The 19161-nt window shown below is 39.9% G+C and overlaps 1 protein-coding gene across 1 annotated transcript in view; it reads right to left on the reverse strand.

Moving 5' to 3' along the window:
* Window positions 1-3389: 3389 nt before the first annotated feature.
* LOC143728576 (glutamate--cysteine ligase catalytic subunit-like) overlaps window positions 3390-19161 on the reverse strand; it is a 66326-nt gene continuing 50554 nt past the window's right edge. Inside the window, exons 11-15 of the mRNA XM_077219364.1 lie at window positions 17651-17755; window positions 17273-17354; window positions 8933-9045; window positions 8619-8739; window positions 3390-4641 (exon numbers count right to left, since the gene is read on the reverse strand). Coding sequence (XP_077075479.1) covers window positions 4460-4641; window positions 8619-8739; window positions 8933-9045; window positions 17273-17354; window positions 17651-17755 — 603 coding nt within the window. The 3' untranslated portion in view covers window positions 3390-4459. The remainder of the gene's footprint in view (window positions 4642-8618; window positions 8740-8932; window positions 9046-17272; window positions 17355-17650; window positions 17756-19161) is intronic.

Here is a 19161-nt window from a genome sequence, read left to right on the forward strand (position 1 = left end):
GTAATAGGCTGTGTAAAAAAAGTTAACTATTGTTCTTGTTGGAAAAGGAAAAAGTATATAAAACAAAATTGGTGTGGTTTAAATTTTACTTATGAGTGAGAATAATGTTTTTGTTTTGTTTCTGTGCTCGACTACCTGCGGCGCTCTCCGGCATCCGGTAAAAATAGAAACTCTGCGTATCTGCTAGTGCTCCGGAGGGCTGCGGTCGCCGGAGCTGGGACGGAGTCAGAACGCAGTCGTTCCGCAGTCAGTGAAAATACACAAATTGTATCAGTGTATAAATGTATCAGTTCTGAATTCCATTATGGCGTTCTAAGAGAAAAGCACGCGTTCTGACAGCATGTTTTAAGAAATATTATTCTTTTACAAGGCGTGAACAGTTGCAGGAACTGAAGTCACCCCATTCATCTGAAATTAGAACGCTGCTCTCATGTGGAACCAGATTTGGCCAATCACAGCGCTGTCTCATTCTTATTAGGTGTTCAAGCCCTTTAGTGCTGATAACCTATTGTAATTGTAAGGATTTTTTTGACAAAAAAAATCCCCTAAAACGCATCGTGCAGCTCCATGGAATATAATGATATCCTGATGAACACAACGAGGACTTCGAGTATCACATTTGCAAACGCTATTCATTATTTCACACAATCTATAACATCCTGACATGGGAGTTTTATTAAGAGAGCTTATATAATACAGCGTCCATAGGATTTTGTACAAACATTATTAGAGCCAAATACATTTTACTGAACTGTAAGGCAGAATAGTGTGAAGTTACTGGCTATTGCAATGCTTGAAAAACTGTAAATAAAACCGACATCAGTACGCAGTGTTTTAAACAATGTTTAATTTGTTCATTGATCAGTTGCACAGCAAAAGTCTTAATATATTTAATTTATAGGCCTACTGTATGTTAAGCTTTTATTGCTTCCATGGCATCAACAGCTGGCAGACACTGTCAGCGACTACTGGGTGATTCTATAATTGGAGATACATTTTGCATTTCAATAATAAAAAAAAAAGGTTGTCATACAGAACCATTGTTTAAGAATTACCTTGAAAACACTTTAAAGTTGATATATTCAGTGCTATACAAATACAGATAGTTTATTATTTTCTCTATTTTATCAAAATATCACCTGTTCATAGTTTTTCTCCTCAATTCTGTTACGGACGAACAACCAAATATATAGAAGTAACAGTACATCAAAAAATTATAAATCTTTTTAGTTTAATTTGTCATGTAGTCCAAGTTTATTCAGGCCTTTAAAACAGATATTAAAGGTTATATTCATACAACTTCAAAATTAGATTCACCCCCAGGCAATAGTGGATTATCCAAAGGGTGCTGTAACGGTCACCAGCTGGAGTGCCCTTGAGAGACACCAGAGGGCACTCTACACCAGACGATCATGTTTCACTCACAAACTACATTTCCCATAACTCATCAGCACTCATCTCATTCACCTGTTTCTCATCATCTTGTTTAGTTCACACCATATATACACTTATTGGGAAGTCTTGTTGTACTGTTTGTCTGCAGTTCTGAGCGGTTTCCCGTGTTTGTTTTCTGTTTTGACTTTGGATTGTTCTTGGACTCTGATTATTGCTGCCTGCCCTGACCTCTGCCTGTTTCTTGGATTCTCTCTGTGTATTCTCCATTGTCCTGTCTGCTGTTTCTTGACCCTGCCTGTACAACTATTCTTGAATAAAGCTACATTTTGGATCTTCACTTTCAAGTCTCGGAGCAGTTCATAACAGGTGCACTTGTTTTTTTTTTTATCAAATTACTTGAACATTACAGGGTAGAGATAAAACTGTATCATATATCTTACTCTTCCACAATATAAAAATAACAATATTAAGTAGTTTGATATTTCAATGTATTATCTCATTAATATTAAAAATGAAAGACTAAAAACAGAATTGACACATCTGGCAACAGAATTGAAGGGGGCAACAGAATTGACCCAAACCAACCAGAACATGCCTATAACAAGAAAATAACTGCTGAGTTATTGAGAAATACTCGACCAGATATCCCTCTGGATCTCTACATGCCGTGTCGCATGTATTTTGTAAATTTCCTACTGTAAATGTATAAAACATTTATTTTTGTGAGTGAATGCAGCACAATCGCGAACATAAATTGACAACTTTAAAGGCGATTTTCTCAATGTTTCGATTTTTTTGCACCCTCAGATTCCAGATTAATTCAAATAGTTGTATCTCGGCCAAATATTGTCCTATCCTAACACACCATACATCAATGGAAAGCTTATTTATTCAGATTTCATGTGATGTATAAATCTCAATTTCAGAAAAATGACCCTTATGACTGGTTTTATCATCCAGGGTCACATTTGGGGCATGCACTTGACCCTCACGTGAGTCTCATTGACCTCCAGGTCTCAACACTGCTCTCGCCTGGCTCGACTGGCAGCCTGGGCATTCCTCCAGTATTTCTGCTGTCTCCTCCTCTCTCTTGGTGTTAAGTCTGCAACCAATCTGACTCTTCCCATTTCTTTCTTGTGCCTCCATCTTTCCCTATCCTTTTTTAAGTTCTCCTCTCTTCTCTCTGGGGTGGCAGCACGTCTCGCTCGATATCTACTCTGTTTCTCCGCAGCAGAGAGTGGCATGCCTGAGGCACACATTTTTACATTAAATTACATTATTATTATATTATTGTACGGTAGCATGACAAATAACCACACATGCTTGGGTGGAGGGTGCATGTGTGTGTCTGTGTGTTGAAATCCTCTGATCATGGTAGAATAACCCAATTGATCTCTGTGTGTGGCTATAAACACACATTATGCATTTTTGTGTGTGTTTGCATCATTGTGTGATTGTAACCAAGGCATTGGTCAATTCTGTTACCGTACCTTGGTAACAGAATTGACAGTAACAGAGTTGACATTTTTAGCATTTTTTACTATAACACCACATGCTAGCATAAAGGCTAAGAGCACATGGCCTGATACTAAAGATGATTTTAAAAACTTTTAATACCTCCTTTTGTTAATATCTTTGAACTTTGCTTTCCCTATGCGATTGTTGAAACAGTTTTGACATGTTATATAAGAACTCTTGGTGCAAGTGCCTGTAAGATTACATGGCTTCAGAGAGAACTAAACACATAGCTCCTAGTTCTTCAGAGTTTAATACCAAAAGGGAAGTGACATCATCTTGCGTTGCTTAGGATACTGATGCGACAGATAAGCATAATTTTAAGAGACAATAACATGTAGTAACAGATTTGACACAGGATTTATGGATTGGTATTTTTCAACAATAAAAGTTACTTTTAAACAAATTAATTTAGCATAATTTGGAAACTGTCACCAATATTAATTTATAAACAAAATAATTAAAACCCCAACCAGAAATTTGTAATTTAAAACATGTTTAATGCATATTTTACCCTTGTTTGAAAAAAATACCACCCACTAAGGACAGTATGATATCATGACTTTCAGCATCATGAAATAGCTTTTAGAATAAAATATTTTCTAGTTTTACACTCTAACATTTTGTGACTCTTAAAAAGAATTAAAATAAAATAAAATGTGTTTTTGGAGTAAAATTTTGGTAAAGCTGTTAAAAATAAATGGCTTCGGACTTCAAATGTATCTCCAATTAAAGAATCACCCTACTAATGATTTAATGAACTGAATTAAATTCCATTGAAAGCATTTAAAGAATTGCAGATACAAGGCTTGAAAGATAGGTCAGGAAAATGCATTGTTGGCCACTCAATAAGCTGAAATATGTACAGGAATCACTTTATTTCAAGCCATATACCGATATTAAAGCTAACAATCTACAGCATAATGTTAATCTAACTTATTTATCCATGATTATTATATTAAAAAATGCCCTCTGCGCCCTCTAGTGGTGAACAAAGCTTTACACAACGCAAAACCTCAACTAAGATGAAATAAATGTAGCCGCCCTTTAAACAATAAAATGATTCAATATAATTTGTTAGTGAAAAACACAATGCACTGCACACTTCTACGGTCCTCTGCATTTAAACTTCTACTTGTGTGTAGTAAAAGAAGAATCAACAGTTTCATCCATAAAAAAAGAAAGTACACTTGTTAATGCCTGATGAAGTACAGTATTTACATTTTGAGAATGAAAATATTACTAATGTACAATTTAGTGTTTGCTACATTTACATAATCTCTCACACACTCAGACCGGAGTGAAATATGTACACACTCGGGTACAATTGCATCATGGATCCGTTTAAGCTATTAAAATAATTTGCGAATATTAAAAAATCTGCTATTTACAAATTCAACAAACCTTTGGCTGACGTCAGCAATCAACACATGCCATTTTAAATAGATGTTTTAGTTTTTTTCTGGACTGCTGTCACATACTTGGTCTTTCGCTCTCATGCAAAGGAGCTTTTTATATATATATGATTTGCATAGTTTTGAAGCAGGCTTTATTTTGCTCGGTTGACCGGCTCTCCGATCAGCTCGGGACACTTCTCCTCCCCCTTGGCGATTCGGTCGCACTTGAGAAGCAGGTCGTAGTTGATCTTGTCTGTAATGACACTGTCCTGCTTGTACTGAGGATGTTTGGCCACAAATTCCCTCATCCACTTCGCCATAGTCATCAGCTCACCTGAGAAAAACACAAGTCAAAGCAAATATGAGCAAAATCATCCAAATAATCAATCTGAAAAAAAGAAAGAAAGAATAAAAATTCACTAGTTTATCTGAAGTATGTCATTCTTAAAGTGTAACTGCTTTGTATATAATGTCAGAAGTAGTGTTGTCAAACAAAAAATGACTCTGCTTTTGACTAAACTTTAATTGTAAGAATTCATCTCTATTTAACTTTTACAATGAAAACTGTCCAGTGTTATTTAACATTTGATTACTTTTATTTCAGTGTAGTAGTTCAGTCGTGTTTATTTCAGGTCACTCTTAATTCGGTTGTATTTATTTGTGCTATCATTTACAATTTGTTTATTTGTTCTTATTTTATAATTTTATTAATCTGGATTGTTCTGTTTGTATTTATTTGTTTATTTTGGAAATGTAGTTTAACGATTCAAATATAGCCTCCCCTGTTCTGTGTGTAAGCTATTACAACAAAAGTGCCCAAACAATCAAAAACTTATGAGATGATGAACGATCTGAATGGAGGTACAGTATTTATGGCAGTTTTCCCTGTGGTATTGAATGTCCATATTTTTCAAGATATCATATTCAAGTCGGAAATTTCAGTATTGTGACGATGCTAGTCGGTAGTACCGTATATGAAAATGAACATTGTTCACTCGATCTCCGTAACCTGGGCCGAGAAGTTCATGTTTATCTGTCAGCTAAAGTCGGCTGGATGATTGACAGACTTTCATGAGAACAACGGTTTATTTCATTTTTTTATTTTGCCCTCCCTCCGTTTGGTCTAATACACTGTGTTTGTAATCAATCCAGTTTGAAATGTAGGGCTGGATATTGTAACAATTTTCGATACCGATACCTTGACTTCGATACCGGTTCCTGAACTATACTTTTTTTCGATACTAATTTTATGAAACCAGTTTTAACAATATAACATTACCTAATTTTTTTTTTCCAGTTTGTTGACTTTTACACTCATATTTTGAGTCTGTAAAAAAGCACCAATGCTAAAGTTTTCTATGTTTCCTAATCATTTAACAACATGTATTCTTTACTTCAATGAGCTCATTGTTTCTGCCTTAACTTAATGCATGTTACCGTGTGTTATGCATTTCAATTAATTTTCTTTCAGTCACCTCTGATAACAGATCACTGTAAATTGTAATTTAGACACATGCATTTTCTGTAAAGCTGCTTTGAAACGATATGTAGGCCTATTGTGAAAAATGCTATACAAATAAATGTGAATTGAATTAAATATCTCTGCTGGGGTGCGGTATATATGCTTCACGCTCAGCACACATGCAGCTTGCCGCAAAGCACTGGCAAAAGTAGCCTAATGATTATGGATGTGTCGATAATTGTTTATTAATGAACAAGTGTTTACTAAGTGTGTTGGCTGCAAAGATGATTATGGCAATCGTCATTCCTGCAGTAGTGAACGTGTGCGCACGCCTATATGGATTAGGTAATCAAACTATTTATTTATAATCGTTTCGTTTAAAAGTAGACATATTTTGACCTTCTATAGGACTATTTCTCGTGTCTGTGAGGCAAGTATCCTGAACGCTGAGTTTCGGTTCATTTGTGATGCGCTCCAGTTCTTGCTGTCGAAGACGGAAAAACGTTCTACTCTCAAGTGTATTCTGTGCGCTTTTAAGTGCCTTATCAGATTTACCGTGTTACCGGTCTTGGCAGCAAATATCTTGATCATTTCCACATATTTTCTATCTATCTGGGTCGGGACACTTACACACACACACACACACACACACACACACACACACACACACACACACACACACACACACACACACACACACACACACACACACACACACACACACACACACACACACACACACACACACACACACACGCCGTAGATTAGGGGTGTACAATATTGACAAAAATATGTCTCGATATTTTCAAAGTTTTGTTGATGATAATTAGATGATATTTTACTGATTGTGTTTGTGCACTGGTGCCCTGGCTGGTTTAGGCCTGTTGTTGACAGCTGACTCACGAAGATATTCATATTTTTCATATTCTATGCAGTGGTCAGTTCACAGCAGTGACAGAATTTTTTTATTATTTTATTAAAGGACAATATTTGCAAGCTTAAATTGATTTCCAGGGGCATTTTCACCTATATATGGACTTTTTTTTTTTTACTTAGAGGTATGCATAACCTTTTATGTCAAATTCTAACATTCAAATTAAATTGTATTAGAATAATAACACAATACCACTGTTACCAGTTAAATTAAATCATTACATCAAAATCCTTCTTTGCAGTGCAGAGGTGACACAGAAGCAGCATCAGAACTGGCAATAATATATTTACACTCCATTTACAATTGCATAAATAAAGCTATGAGAGTTTTTTTTCATTCAATATTTAAATAGGAACTGATTTCTAATTGTAACATTTTTAATTAAAGGGTACTAGTTTAAATGTGAACTAAACCCGCCAGTAGGTGGCGGCAAGTCACAGTCTCAGAGAGTCATTCATTGTTCGTTGAATCATTAAAATGATTCGTTCAAAACGCAGATTTCAGTCAAAAAAATCATCGCTGTCTCATTGAATCATTGAGACTCTGCTACGGTTTCATTTTCAAATTCTCGTTGGCGAAATACAGGGAAAACAAACAATATTGTCAATATTGTTTTATGCAACTCACAATGTTAATTTATTGTTCATGATTTAACTGTTATATAAAATAAGTATCACATTTGCTATTGTTCACGGGAAAACGGCCCTCTTGCTGATGTGATATTGTATGATAACAACATAATATGATATAAATATGAAACAAAAACTAATTTAGGGACATATAACTGCACTGACACATCATGCAGTGAAAGCAAGCATGAGAGACAAATGCGTCGTCAGCTCGCAGTGCCAATGATTACAATATCATAATAGACAATACTCATCGCACACCACTACACACATAAAGAATGAACTTACAATTGAACTGATATTAACCAGCTTTCTTCTCCTCTCCTGCTGTTTCGCGTTCGACGTAATGCTGGCGCAAATGTGACGCGAAATGTCACGTGAACGAGCAAATCCACAAAGAACGAATAATAAATAAAAAAGGACGCTAATTAGATAGTTTAATTTGGAAAACATTTAGATATGTCTAAGTCAAATTGCCATTGAAAATTTAAGACCTTTCATTAGTAAAAATAAGACTTTAAGACTTTTTATGGCCTTAAATTTAAAAATTCTAATTTAAGGCTTTTAAGACTTTTTAAGGATCCGCGGACACCCTGTCTTGCACCCGGGAACAATACTGTTCTACAATAGCGACTAAACGTTTGCTAAAAAGTATTTCCTGCTAAAGCAAGGCGATATTTGACTGATTTGAAAAAGGGAACACAACAGCCTTTTCCCACTTTTCTACTCCTTATGCGCCAGAGAAATGAGGGCGCCGCCATCTTTAGAATATTGTCTTTGAACTTCCGGTTTTGCGGTCGCTCTGTTTATTTCTATGGCATCGCTGTCCAGGAGTAATTAGCTTTTGAAGTGGTTTTACTTAATGTAAAGTTAACAAAAGTTATCATGAGGATTGTAACGTTTAAAGCAGATGTCTTTACAAATGTCAGAAGACCGGGAAGATTTTAAAACGAGCCGTTCATTCAAAATTACTCAGGATCACTGTGAAAATACAGACCGGAAGACAAAAGACAACGAGCGCAGGGCTGAAAAGGGGCGTGGCTACATAAGCTATAGGTAGCTGAGTTTTATTTAAAGCCCATTTTCCAGCAGTTCAGTATCCCTTTAACAGTTAGAAACTACACATGGTTGGAAAAAATAAAATAAATAAATGAAATAAATCAGCATAAGTTAAAAATTCTAAATGGATAGCACACAAAACTGACACTATATAACACAAACCTGTAATGATTGCAGAAACAGTGTGGAAATACTGCAGTGTAATGAAGTCAAAGACATTTGCATACCAGAAGCGCGCTTGTTAATGAGTTTCAGATAGTTGAGGATTGTGCATCGCGTGTCGACGTCCACCTCCATGTTCTCCAGGTAGCTGTTCAACATCGGGATCAGCCCGTGAAACACCCCCTCCTGAGCAGCACATCAGAGCCAACACACACACACACACACACACACACACACACACACACACACACACACACACACACACACACACACACACACACACACACACACACACACACACACACACACACACACACACATTAACCAGAGGAACTGAGAATCGTTGAACACACTGAAAGCCGAGCAGAGAAACACACACCTTCCCGTTGATGATGGTGTCGATGCTCATCAGCGTGAACTCTTCCCCATCACTCGGCTCGCTCTCCAGCCCGTTCTGAGCCGCGGCAGCTGGGTCCGACATTGGGTTACAGCCTGGAAATAACCAGAATCATGCAAGAAATATGAGAATCACTAAACTCAGGGTCTTTAACAGGGACCTGCAAACTCACGAGGAGAACGAGGTGACGTGTTTCTGGAGTTAATGGCTGGAGAAAATGTTTGTGATTATGATTGAGGTGAGTTGATTAAGACTAGATAATTAACTATATATGCTTTAGACGTGTAAAACATCAGCATTTCACGTCATTATTGGGTGCTTTAATAACAGAATTGCGTATATATGTGACATCATTGTGTGGTTATGTAAACGAACTGGTGAATCGTTTTTTTTAACCGGTTCATTGAAACGAACTGTCCGAAAGAACCAGTTCACCGATAATAACAATCGGACTTCCCATCACTAATTACACCCACCAACCCAGCAGTGGAGAGAAACTGCTATCGTTTTAAATTCGCTTTCACAAATTCAGTGATATGAAAATGTAATTACCCAAAAACAAAACTGTGGTCAGTGAAAATCACTCGGTGGGGGAAAAAAATCGATACAGCATAGTATCGCGATCTTTTCTGTGGCAGTACTGTATCGATACACGGGCGCCAAGTAATGATCTTTTATTATTTAAATCGCCCCCTAAACCCTCATTCAGTAAGTTAGGCCTATTCCCTAGGTTAGTCCACTAATACTGTTCACTTGAAGGAGTGAATGAAAACGAATGAGCGAATTCGGACAGCCGTTGAGCGTAGGCTACATAAGCTGTACGTTAATGCAGTGCAATGTGACACAGAGACGCGATTTGAGACGCGTCCCATTTTCTCACAAATCTCTACGTTCATTTAAGACTTTATTTAAATCATTTAAGACTGGTCTTATGAGGACACTCGACAAAACGGACATTTTGGCATAATTTGTGTGTGTTATGGTTTGTTCAAGCCTGAAAGAGAACTCAATACTGACGCGTGTGTGTGTAATACTGTACAGGCAGGATTTAACGGATACTGCGTAATTATGTTAAATATTTTTAACGCTTTAAACGTTTTTGTTGTTGTTGCGGTGCCGCGGTGGGCAAGTGATGAAAACGTTGTTGCGACACCGTGTAACACCAACTATCGTAGCAAGTCTAGAGCTCAACATTCATGTGAGCGGTCTCCTATTCAGAGAATAATTACGTCCTGTCCTGTAATAAGGTCCTGTGTCCTGAATGTTCAAGAACAAGTTTTCAAGTTTTTCCACTTCAGTTAATGTGAAGAAGATAATGTTTACAGAATTAAATGTGACATTTAAAGTGAGTTGAGCAGTCTTATTTTCCTCATTTTTTGTAATGCCTTTGAATAATATGGGGGACATAAATCGCAATATCGCAGAATCGAATTGCAATACTTGCTGTATCGCAATATATTGAGAATCTCAATAATATTGAATCGTGGCCCAAATATCGCAATACTATCGAATCGTCACATTTTTGCCAATTCCCACCCCTACTGGTGAGCAAAACAGTTCATGTCAAGTCCTGGGTCGGGTTGCACCAGCCGTTCGTAAGTTCTTTCTTAAATTGGAACGTAAAGTCCACACTAGAGGCTTAGTAACTACTAGCTAGTTTGTAACTAACTCTGTACTTTGTTCCGTTGCACCATTTGTTCGTAAGGTAGATCGTAGCTAGTAGGTCGTAAGCTATCCGTAAAGTATTGCGTAGTCGCAAATATGACGTTTAGCCTCGATGATCCAATAGCAGCTTTCAAATACGCTTGAAATGCCGTGCATTTCAGTTTGTCCTTCATTCTAACTTCTTTTGCCTCACGCTACTAACGGTAAAAATAAGTTTCCATTAAATACGAAACTTGATCGTAGTATTTTTCACGAGTTCACACTTACAAATGATCAGAGAATAAATGGTTATGCGTATTTGGCGTGCTGTCCGGGGGGAGGGCTCCGAGCTCAGAAATTGGGCCCGAACCCAGAGTACTCCCCCCGTATCTCTGTTTAGGAAGATAACTAGGCAAGTGTGAGGAGATGGGGTGGTGGAGGGATGCTGAAAACTGTCGAGGAATATGGGTGAGTCGACTGTGTATATTTATAGGCTTTACTCGTGCTGATTGAGTGGACCTGTTGATTACTGATTGCTGACAGCTGGCTGGAATGGCTTGATTGTTTGATCATTAGAACATGTTCCTCCCGAAACCTTGTTAATAAAACATCAATTCACGAGTTCACACTTAAAAATGATCAGAGAATAAATGGCGTGTATTTGTATTTAATACAAATGTATTTGGCGTGCTGTCCGGGGGGAGGGCTCCGAGCTCGGAAATTGGGCCCGAACCCAGAGTACTCCCCATAAAGCAAAGTGAGCAAAGGACAGCCGCCTGCTTAAAGACCCCCCGAAAAGAGCGCAGAGATTGGCGGGCTGGCATTTCAAGGAGAGCCTGGTTGTTTTGGCTGAGAGAGCTCTCGCGGAGTCCAACGAGAGTTCAATGCTTACGGTGTCGGACGGGTAAGTATGGATGTTCGAACGGGAGGGTTCTTGTGGCAATGGTCACGGCACGGGAAAGGGTAAGCCTCACCAGTCAGGAAAGAGAAAACATAGATGCTTGACTGGGAGGGTTTGGCTACTTCCGCTGGGAGATCAATACTCGCTGGACGGAGGAGGAGGAGATGAAGATGCTTGACCTGGGGAACTCTCGTTGTGTCCGCTGGGAGATCAATACTCGCTGGACGGAGAAAGAGAAGATATAAATACTCGACCAGGAAGGCTGTCTCTGGGTCAGCTGGGAGATCAATACTCGCTGGACAAAGAAAGGGAAGACATGGATGCTCGACCGGGAAGGCTCTTACTGTGTCTGCTGGGAGATCAATACTCGCTGGACGGAGAAAGAGAAGACATAGAAGCTCGACCGGGAAGGCTCCCCCTGTGTCCGCTGGGGGATCAATACTCGCTGGATGGAAAAAGCGAAGAAATGGATGGTCGACCTGGAAGGCTCTCGCTGTGTCCGCTGGGAGATCAATACTCGCTGGACGAAAAAGAGGAGACATGGAAGCTCGACCGGGAAAGTTCTCGCTTTGTCCGCTGGGAGATCAATACTCACTGGATGGAGAAAGCATTTTTTTTTTTTTTAACCGATGAGGATTTGGTGGGCTTTTTTGATATGGAAACGGTTAGTTCTGATATAGGTTTGGAACGCATCTGAGGACCATCTTCCAAGCGCTTGGATCTGTTGCTGGGAGAGGCTTTTTTGGGCTGCTGAGGTTGCTGCCCCGATGCGGAAGGAATGGCTGGAGAAACTCTCTGCTGGGAAGCCTGATAGTTGGAGAACAGATTTTAGGTGTTTTTGGAACCAAAAGCATGTCACGGGTTTATTAGAGTCGTCTATGAACAGGGGTTTGAGATGGGATTTAGCATGAGAGTTTCTCAGTTGGAGGTAAGCTAGTATAGTTTGGAATGGTCGAATTGGTGACGAGAGGTTGAAAATATATATTAAGTGGCCTTTTTTGGTTTGGTATGTTTGGCTTTGTTTAATCAGAAAAGAGATAGTTTCACTGTCAAGCACTGAAAGGTCTGAGATGTTTGGGTGGATTTTTGTGTCAAATCTGGAAGTGATAGCCAGTTCAGAGCATCACCGAAAAAAGCTAGAATAAACATGGCGTAGAGTGTGTGAGAGGTATTAAGGGATCGGTAGCCTATGCGGAGGGTATGAATACATTTGGTAAGAATATCTAACGTTATGGGTTGTCTGGTGTCCGGGCGGGTGGGCTGGGATCGTTGAATGCCTTTAATTAAGAGGGAGGTTTGTGAATTATTTATCTCTGGTGAGGGGGCGCCGTGAATCAATTTGTGAAAAAATTGGATGCCGCTTAAGTAACTTTTGATGGACCCGACTTGGAGGCTCTTAACGCTGTTAAGGTAAGAGATGAAGGAGGTCATTGTAAGGAGGGAAAAATCAGGGAATGGCGTGTTATAAGAAAGGTGGAAGGCTTTAAAACATCTCCATGCGGTCACATAGGATTGGAGAGATCTGGGGGAAACTGCTTGGAGAATGGTGTTGAGCGATATGTTGAGGAGGGATTTTTGCGGGTGGGTTACGGGAATATTAATTCCGAATAATGAGGTACTGGAGTTGGGAGCTTGTCTGCCTCTGGAGCCAGCATCCTGAATTTCTGAAACAAAGCGAGACAGAGAGTCAGCTATTTGGTTTTTTGATCCGGGGATGTATTTAACAATTAAGATAAATTGATCACATGCTGAATCCAGATTAGACGTCTTAAGAATGGCATAACTGCTGGTGAATGGGAACGGACTTTATTAATGCACTGGACTGTAGCTTCGTTGTCACAATGCACTATGATGCTGCTAGCAGTCCATTCTTTCCCCCACAGGAAGGCTGCTACTACGAGAGGGTAGAGCTCGAATAATGCAGAGGACTGTAGCGTGTCCTGTATTTGGGGGGGGCCAAGTAGACGCGAACCAGCGTCCTCGGCAGAACCCCCGAAAGCCGACTGAGGGGGCTGCATCTGTGAACAGCTGGATGTCGATGGGGGAGGAAATTAGATACTTATCGAAAAAGGATAGGCCGTTCCACTGTTTAAGGAAAGTTATTGATGAGGATTATTCTATCGATTTTCTCCTTGGGCAGGGAGGCCTGGTATTTAACTGAATCTAGAGTAATGCCAAGGAACTCGATGGATGTGGCGGGACCCATGGTTTTTTCCTGGGCGATGGAGATTCCGAGCTCAGAAAAGACTTTTTGAACTGTGAGGATCTGGGCTGCTGGAATAGCGCCGGGAGGCGAAATTATTAGAAAATCGTCCAGCAGGTGAATGAGGTGAGGAATTGCATAATTGTTTGACAAGATCCAGCAAACGGCTTCAGATAGCATGTCAAAAATTTTGGGCTGCTTTTGCATCCAAAAGTGAAGCCTACGGCGAAATAGAATTTCCCATGCCAGCGCACTCCAAATAAAATTTATTGAAATTTATTGAATTTATTGAAATTTTATTGAAATTTATTGAAAAGATTTCTGGTACAGGATATACTATCCTCTATTCCAGACTCTAAAAAACACAACAAATATATATTTACATATAAATTCACATTTTAACATTTGATAAAAAACACATTAATTTCATAATTGAAGTTTTTTTTTTAACAATCATAAATAAATGACATAAAATTAATTACATTAGTTACTGACAAGCTTTATAATTATACCTAACACCTTTTGACAGGCAAAATGCATCCAACCTGTTCTTAAAGGAATTAATAGAAGGGGAACACACCACTTCTTAAGTAAGTGCCATGAATCCGGGTGGATGGGCATCACTTTAAAAGCCGAAGTGATGTCAGTTTTTGCGAGCCAGGCACCCCAACCCACGATTTTTATCAGGTCGACTGCTTGATCTACGTCTTGGTATTTGAGAGAAAATTCGTTGAGTGGAATCAGGCTGTTAATGCTTGGGAACAGGGATTTATGTGGAGCTGACAGATCGACTATGAGTTGTTTCTTACCTGAAAACTTTCTCGTAGCCACTCCAATGGGGCTAATGCGAAAAACTTTGAAAGGAGGCTTGTCAAAAGGGCCAATCATGAAGCCTGACTCCACTTCTGTTTTAATCAGGTTGTCTACCACGTCGGGCTCGGCGAGAGCCGATTGGAGATTATCGCAGATGATGTTTTGGGAGAGCGGACAAACCACTCCAGGTTTAAAAACATGTTGTAGGCCGGACAGCAGATATTCAGTGAAGTCAGAGTCCGGGTGGTGAGCTAATTCGATAGAAAGGCGAGAAATATTCACGGGAGTCGATAAATAATTTTTTGATTTTTTATTGACATCTTTAAACACAGGGCATACAGGACGGGCATGAGCACCGCCACAGAAGCTACATATGTGCAAGTACCGACAATGCTGCCTGGTGCACTTGCCGATGTTAAAATTGTTGCAAGGCTGTTTGCTGTCCGTAAGTGCTGGAGTTGAAATGAGCCTCGTGTGGATATGGGTTGACAGTCGCCGGTCTTGGTGTGTGGCTGGTGGATTTGATTGGTGCTGTTTCCGGGCATGGGGGAACGGAGGGGTTAACTTGAGGGCACGATATTGTGCAATGTGCCACTGACCTGCAGACTGCGCAAGAAATATTCCTGCAGCCAAGGAAAACTCTGCTGTGTAGGTCAGTGTCTAGTGCTCCCCAGTAAGGGCATTGGTTCCACTGTGAAACCCTGACAGCGCATTTTGACAGAAGAGTTTGTGGTATGTGTAAAAGTGCCCTCCCCCGTAGGACAACGCGAGCTCGGCTATCAGCGCTAAATAGTCGTTGAGTTTGGGCCGCCTATGAGGGAAGTCTGAGCAAATGATGTCTGTAAAGTGGCTGAAAACGATTGAAAACTCAGAAAAAGAAAGTAAACGTGATGAATGTATGTATTGGTTTTTTAAGGTGACTGAAAAATCCCCGCAGTCTAACTGGCGATTAGGATCGGATACGGGAAGCAGAGAAAGTAAATGTGAAAGGTCTACATCCGCACCTGCCAGAATCTGTGCTCGGATGTTGTGAGTCACTGGGGGAGGCTCCAGAGCGACAGCGTTTGGCGGGACTGGCATCGGGGTAGCTGTGAAAAGAGAATACTGTGATTTGGCATTTAAGAGAGAGCTGTAAGGGAGAGAAGCCTGGGCTGCGACTGTCGGCGGAGGCAGCCTCACGCTTAGGTCGGCCTGTGGGGCTTGAGAAGCGAAATTGAGAGAAGCATTAGGAGGGAAAAGAGGAAATGGATGAGATGCCTGAGCCTGTGTTGCGAGCGGAGGCGGTCTCACACTTGCTTGAGCTGCAGGCCACTGAAAAGGGGAGGGGTTAGCAGTAGTCGCAGGAAGATGGTGGAAAGTTTGAGCCTGCACCGCTAGCGGAGGCAGCCTCAAGCTAGCGTCTGCTACGGGAGCCGGAGGCCACTGCAGAGGAAATGAGTTAGAAGCAGCAGGAGGAAAAAACTGGGAGGCAGAAGGTGAGCCGGCGGGCCCAGCTGTGTATGGCACTGCAGCGGGAAGCGCCGTGCTGAAAAGCTCAGCTGAAGCGGGAGGCGAGTGATGGCGGTGGAATCTGGAGCGCCACCCAGGCTTGCAGAAATCCTGGCACCGCAGGCTGAAGCGTGCGGTAAACCGAACCTTGTACGAGAAGGTAGCGGAGTCGTGCGAGGCCTTGGAACCTGGGGTGGATTTAGGAGAGAGATTTGATGATTGCAAGGTAACGTACAAGTTGTATAGTTGTGCTTTAGTCACCCTTCGCGAGGGCTGAATATCAGAATTTATCAGCAATTGTCTCAGACTCAAGACTGTCAACTTTCCAATAGGCGGAATCGTTGGTACGGCCGAACGATAGGAGGACGCCAGGGAGTAAGCTGGAGTCCTCGCCGGTGGAGGGTGCGAGGGGTTGCTTGTGCAAACCGGCACCCGCGAGATGAAACGGGGGGCTCGGAGGCGGTATCAGGTGGAGAGGTTGTCCTGGGGCCAGCTGATGACGGCGAAGGAACCGGAGCAAGGTTGAGCTCGTCAACGGACGGTGAAAGTTGCATTTGGGACATCTTAGCAAAGCAGTAAACCAAATCCTGAAAACTGTCGAGGAATATGGGTGAGTCGACTGTGTATATTTATAGGCTTTACTCGTGCTGATTGAGTGGATTGCTGACAGCTGGCTGGAATGGCTTGATTGTTTGATCTTTAGAACGTGTTCCTCCCGAACCTTGTTAATAAAACATCAATTATATGTAAATAACATTCAAAAACTGTATTTGAAATGAAATTAATAAGGATCAATAAATAAATATTGATACAAAAAGCAGAAGAAATTACGTTTATTGATTATGACTGATATTTGACATGCACAACATGGACCGATGCACACAGTGGCGCTGTTTAGGACGGGTCCGTGTTAATATTCTCTCTTTTAAACTGTAAGCGAGTGTAAATGTCAGCATTATCATATGTCTAAAGAGTTGAAGTCTGTCAGGTAGAAGAAGAAGGTATTGATGCAGTTCATTCTGTCTGATATTTTAGTCCGACCGTTACTCCTGATCGGAGGCTGCCGTAAATATTTAGTTTATACGTTTTTACAGTTATTGTTGAATACATGTTTTTATACTTTACTTGTATGTACACAAGTGCACTGTAGCAAATAATTCATTTAAATGCATGCACTGTCACATATATCCACACGAGTTCAGTTGTGCCTTTATAAACATGTGTCACAGCTTAACACTGATATAAACGATAATGACCTCCTCTAACAACTAACCTTTAAAGACGTCCTTCCGGAAATAAAACATGCCTTCTTGCACGGCATTTCGCTTCTGAGCAACTTTCATATTTTCATCGACCTAAACCAAGAGATTTGCAAAAAATTACAAATATACAATTGTCTTGCATGCACATTTCTACTTCGTCTTGCCTTTAAGATTATGCAAAGTATTTAAATCATCCCTAGAATCACACTTTTTCTGCTGTGCATAAATCAGTTAAAATGCTAAACATGTAAACACACACACACACACACACACACACACACACACACACACACACACACACACACACACACACACACACACACACACACACACACACACACACACACACACACACACACACACACACACACACACACACAAACACACACCTTTGATAATGGAATGAGGAAATCCAGCTTGTAGGACAAGATCACACGGGTGAGAAGGACGATAAATACGACATAAGCAGAGTTCTCAAAATCTGTCAGTTGGACCTGTAAAAAAAACAAAAAAACATTGTTACACATGATATTAGGCATTTCATGTTTATGCAAAACAAACCCAAAAATTTCGCATAAAATAGGGTGAATTTCACAATATCGGTCAAGATCATGTCATGTTTTGGGATGGATGGAGTCTATGTTGACAGCATGTTGTGCTATTGCATTTTGTGATTATTTTGTATGAAATATTGAAGTTTATAAATAAGTGTTTTAGCACAACTGGCGATACGTATTGTTCTATAATCGAGTTTTAATATTGGCATGTTAAATTATCCTTTGACCAACACGCTAGGATTGTTTTCCTCATTACAGTGGAGAGAACTTAAAATACTCTGTCGTTTTTTGTTGTACATATTAGAGAAAGACATCATTAGAAACTGTAAAGGGTATCATTTTATTTTTTTACTCTCATTATAACAACAAAACGTGATGCTTTTGTAAAATAAAGAAAAAACAAGCACGTACAAACAGGATACGCTTTATGCCGTCACTGTCTCCTTTCTGGAGCGCGTCACAAATGAACCGAAACTTTCTGTACACATCCCTCATTCACAATAAGAATTATATCTATAGAAAGCTTGAAATGTGAAATTTAAAGGGGTGGTATAATGCCCTTTTCACAAGTTGTAAAATAAATCTCTGATGTCCCCAGAGTGTGTATGTATTTTTAGCTCAAAATACCCCACAGATATTTTTATATCGCATGTTAAAATTGTCACTTTTTGAGGGTGAGGAAAAATGGCTTGCTTTGTGTGTGTCCCTTTAATTGCAAATGAGCTGCTGCTCCCGGCACAGGGGGCGGAGCTTCAAGAGCTTGTGTCCTTTTACCTCACACACACGCATGTACTGAACATTTCTAAAACTTTTAGCCTTTTATGATCAAACGGTCAGACAATAATGGAGGGACTCAAGAAGAACCTGTAGAAGCAACATACGTTTCTGAATAGTTAGTTCATGAACTTATGTATCTGATGTGGAGTTAACTATCTTCTAGACATTGATTAGCATATTCTGTCTTGATAATCTATAAATCGTGTTTCGGGGGCGGAGTTTATGTAAATTTTAGGGTTTGTGATGTCACTAACCCGTGAAGAAGCTCATTGTAGTTCGTACCAGCCGTTTGTTGTAGTCCTTAAAAAGTGATTTCTGTAAAAGCAAATATCTCGCTTTGCTCTGAACTTTGAGTGTTGTAACTTTGCAGATGTTGTTTATGCTCAAACAGCAACATTACACACTAAATAAAGTTAGAAAAGTGAAATTATAATCAACCACCCCTTTAAATAACCAATTCAAATCGAAATTAAATATGTAATCCAATATGAAACCAACGAGAGGTGTTTATGAGCGTTTCCCAACCTTTTTTTTTTTTTGCAAAGTAAAAAATCCAATGGCACACT

The sequence above is a fragment of the Siphateles boraxobius genome, unplaced genomic scaffold (genome assembly GCF_051911475.1).
Source record: "Siphateles boraxobius isolate OS27281-9 unplaced genomic scaffold, OSU_SipBor_1 78, whole genome shotgun sequence".
In the NCBI taxonomy this organism is placed as follows: domain Eukaryota; kingdom Metazoa; phylum Chordata; class Actinopteri; order Cypriniformes; family Leuciscidae; genus Siphateles; species Siphateles boraxobius.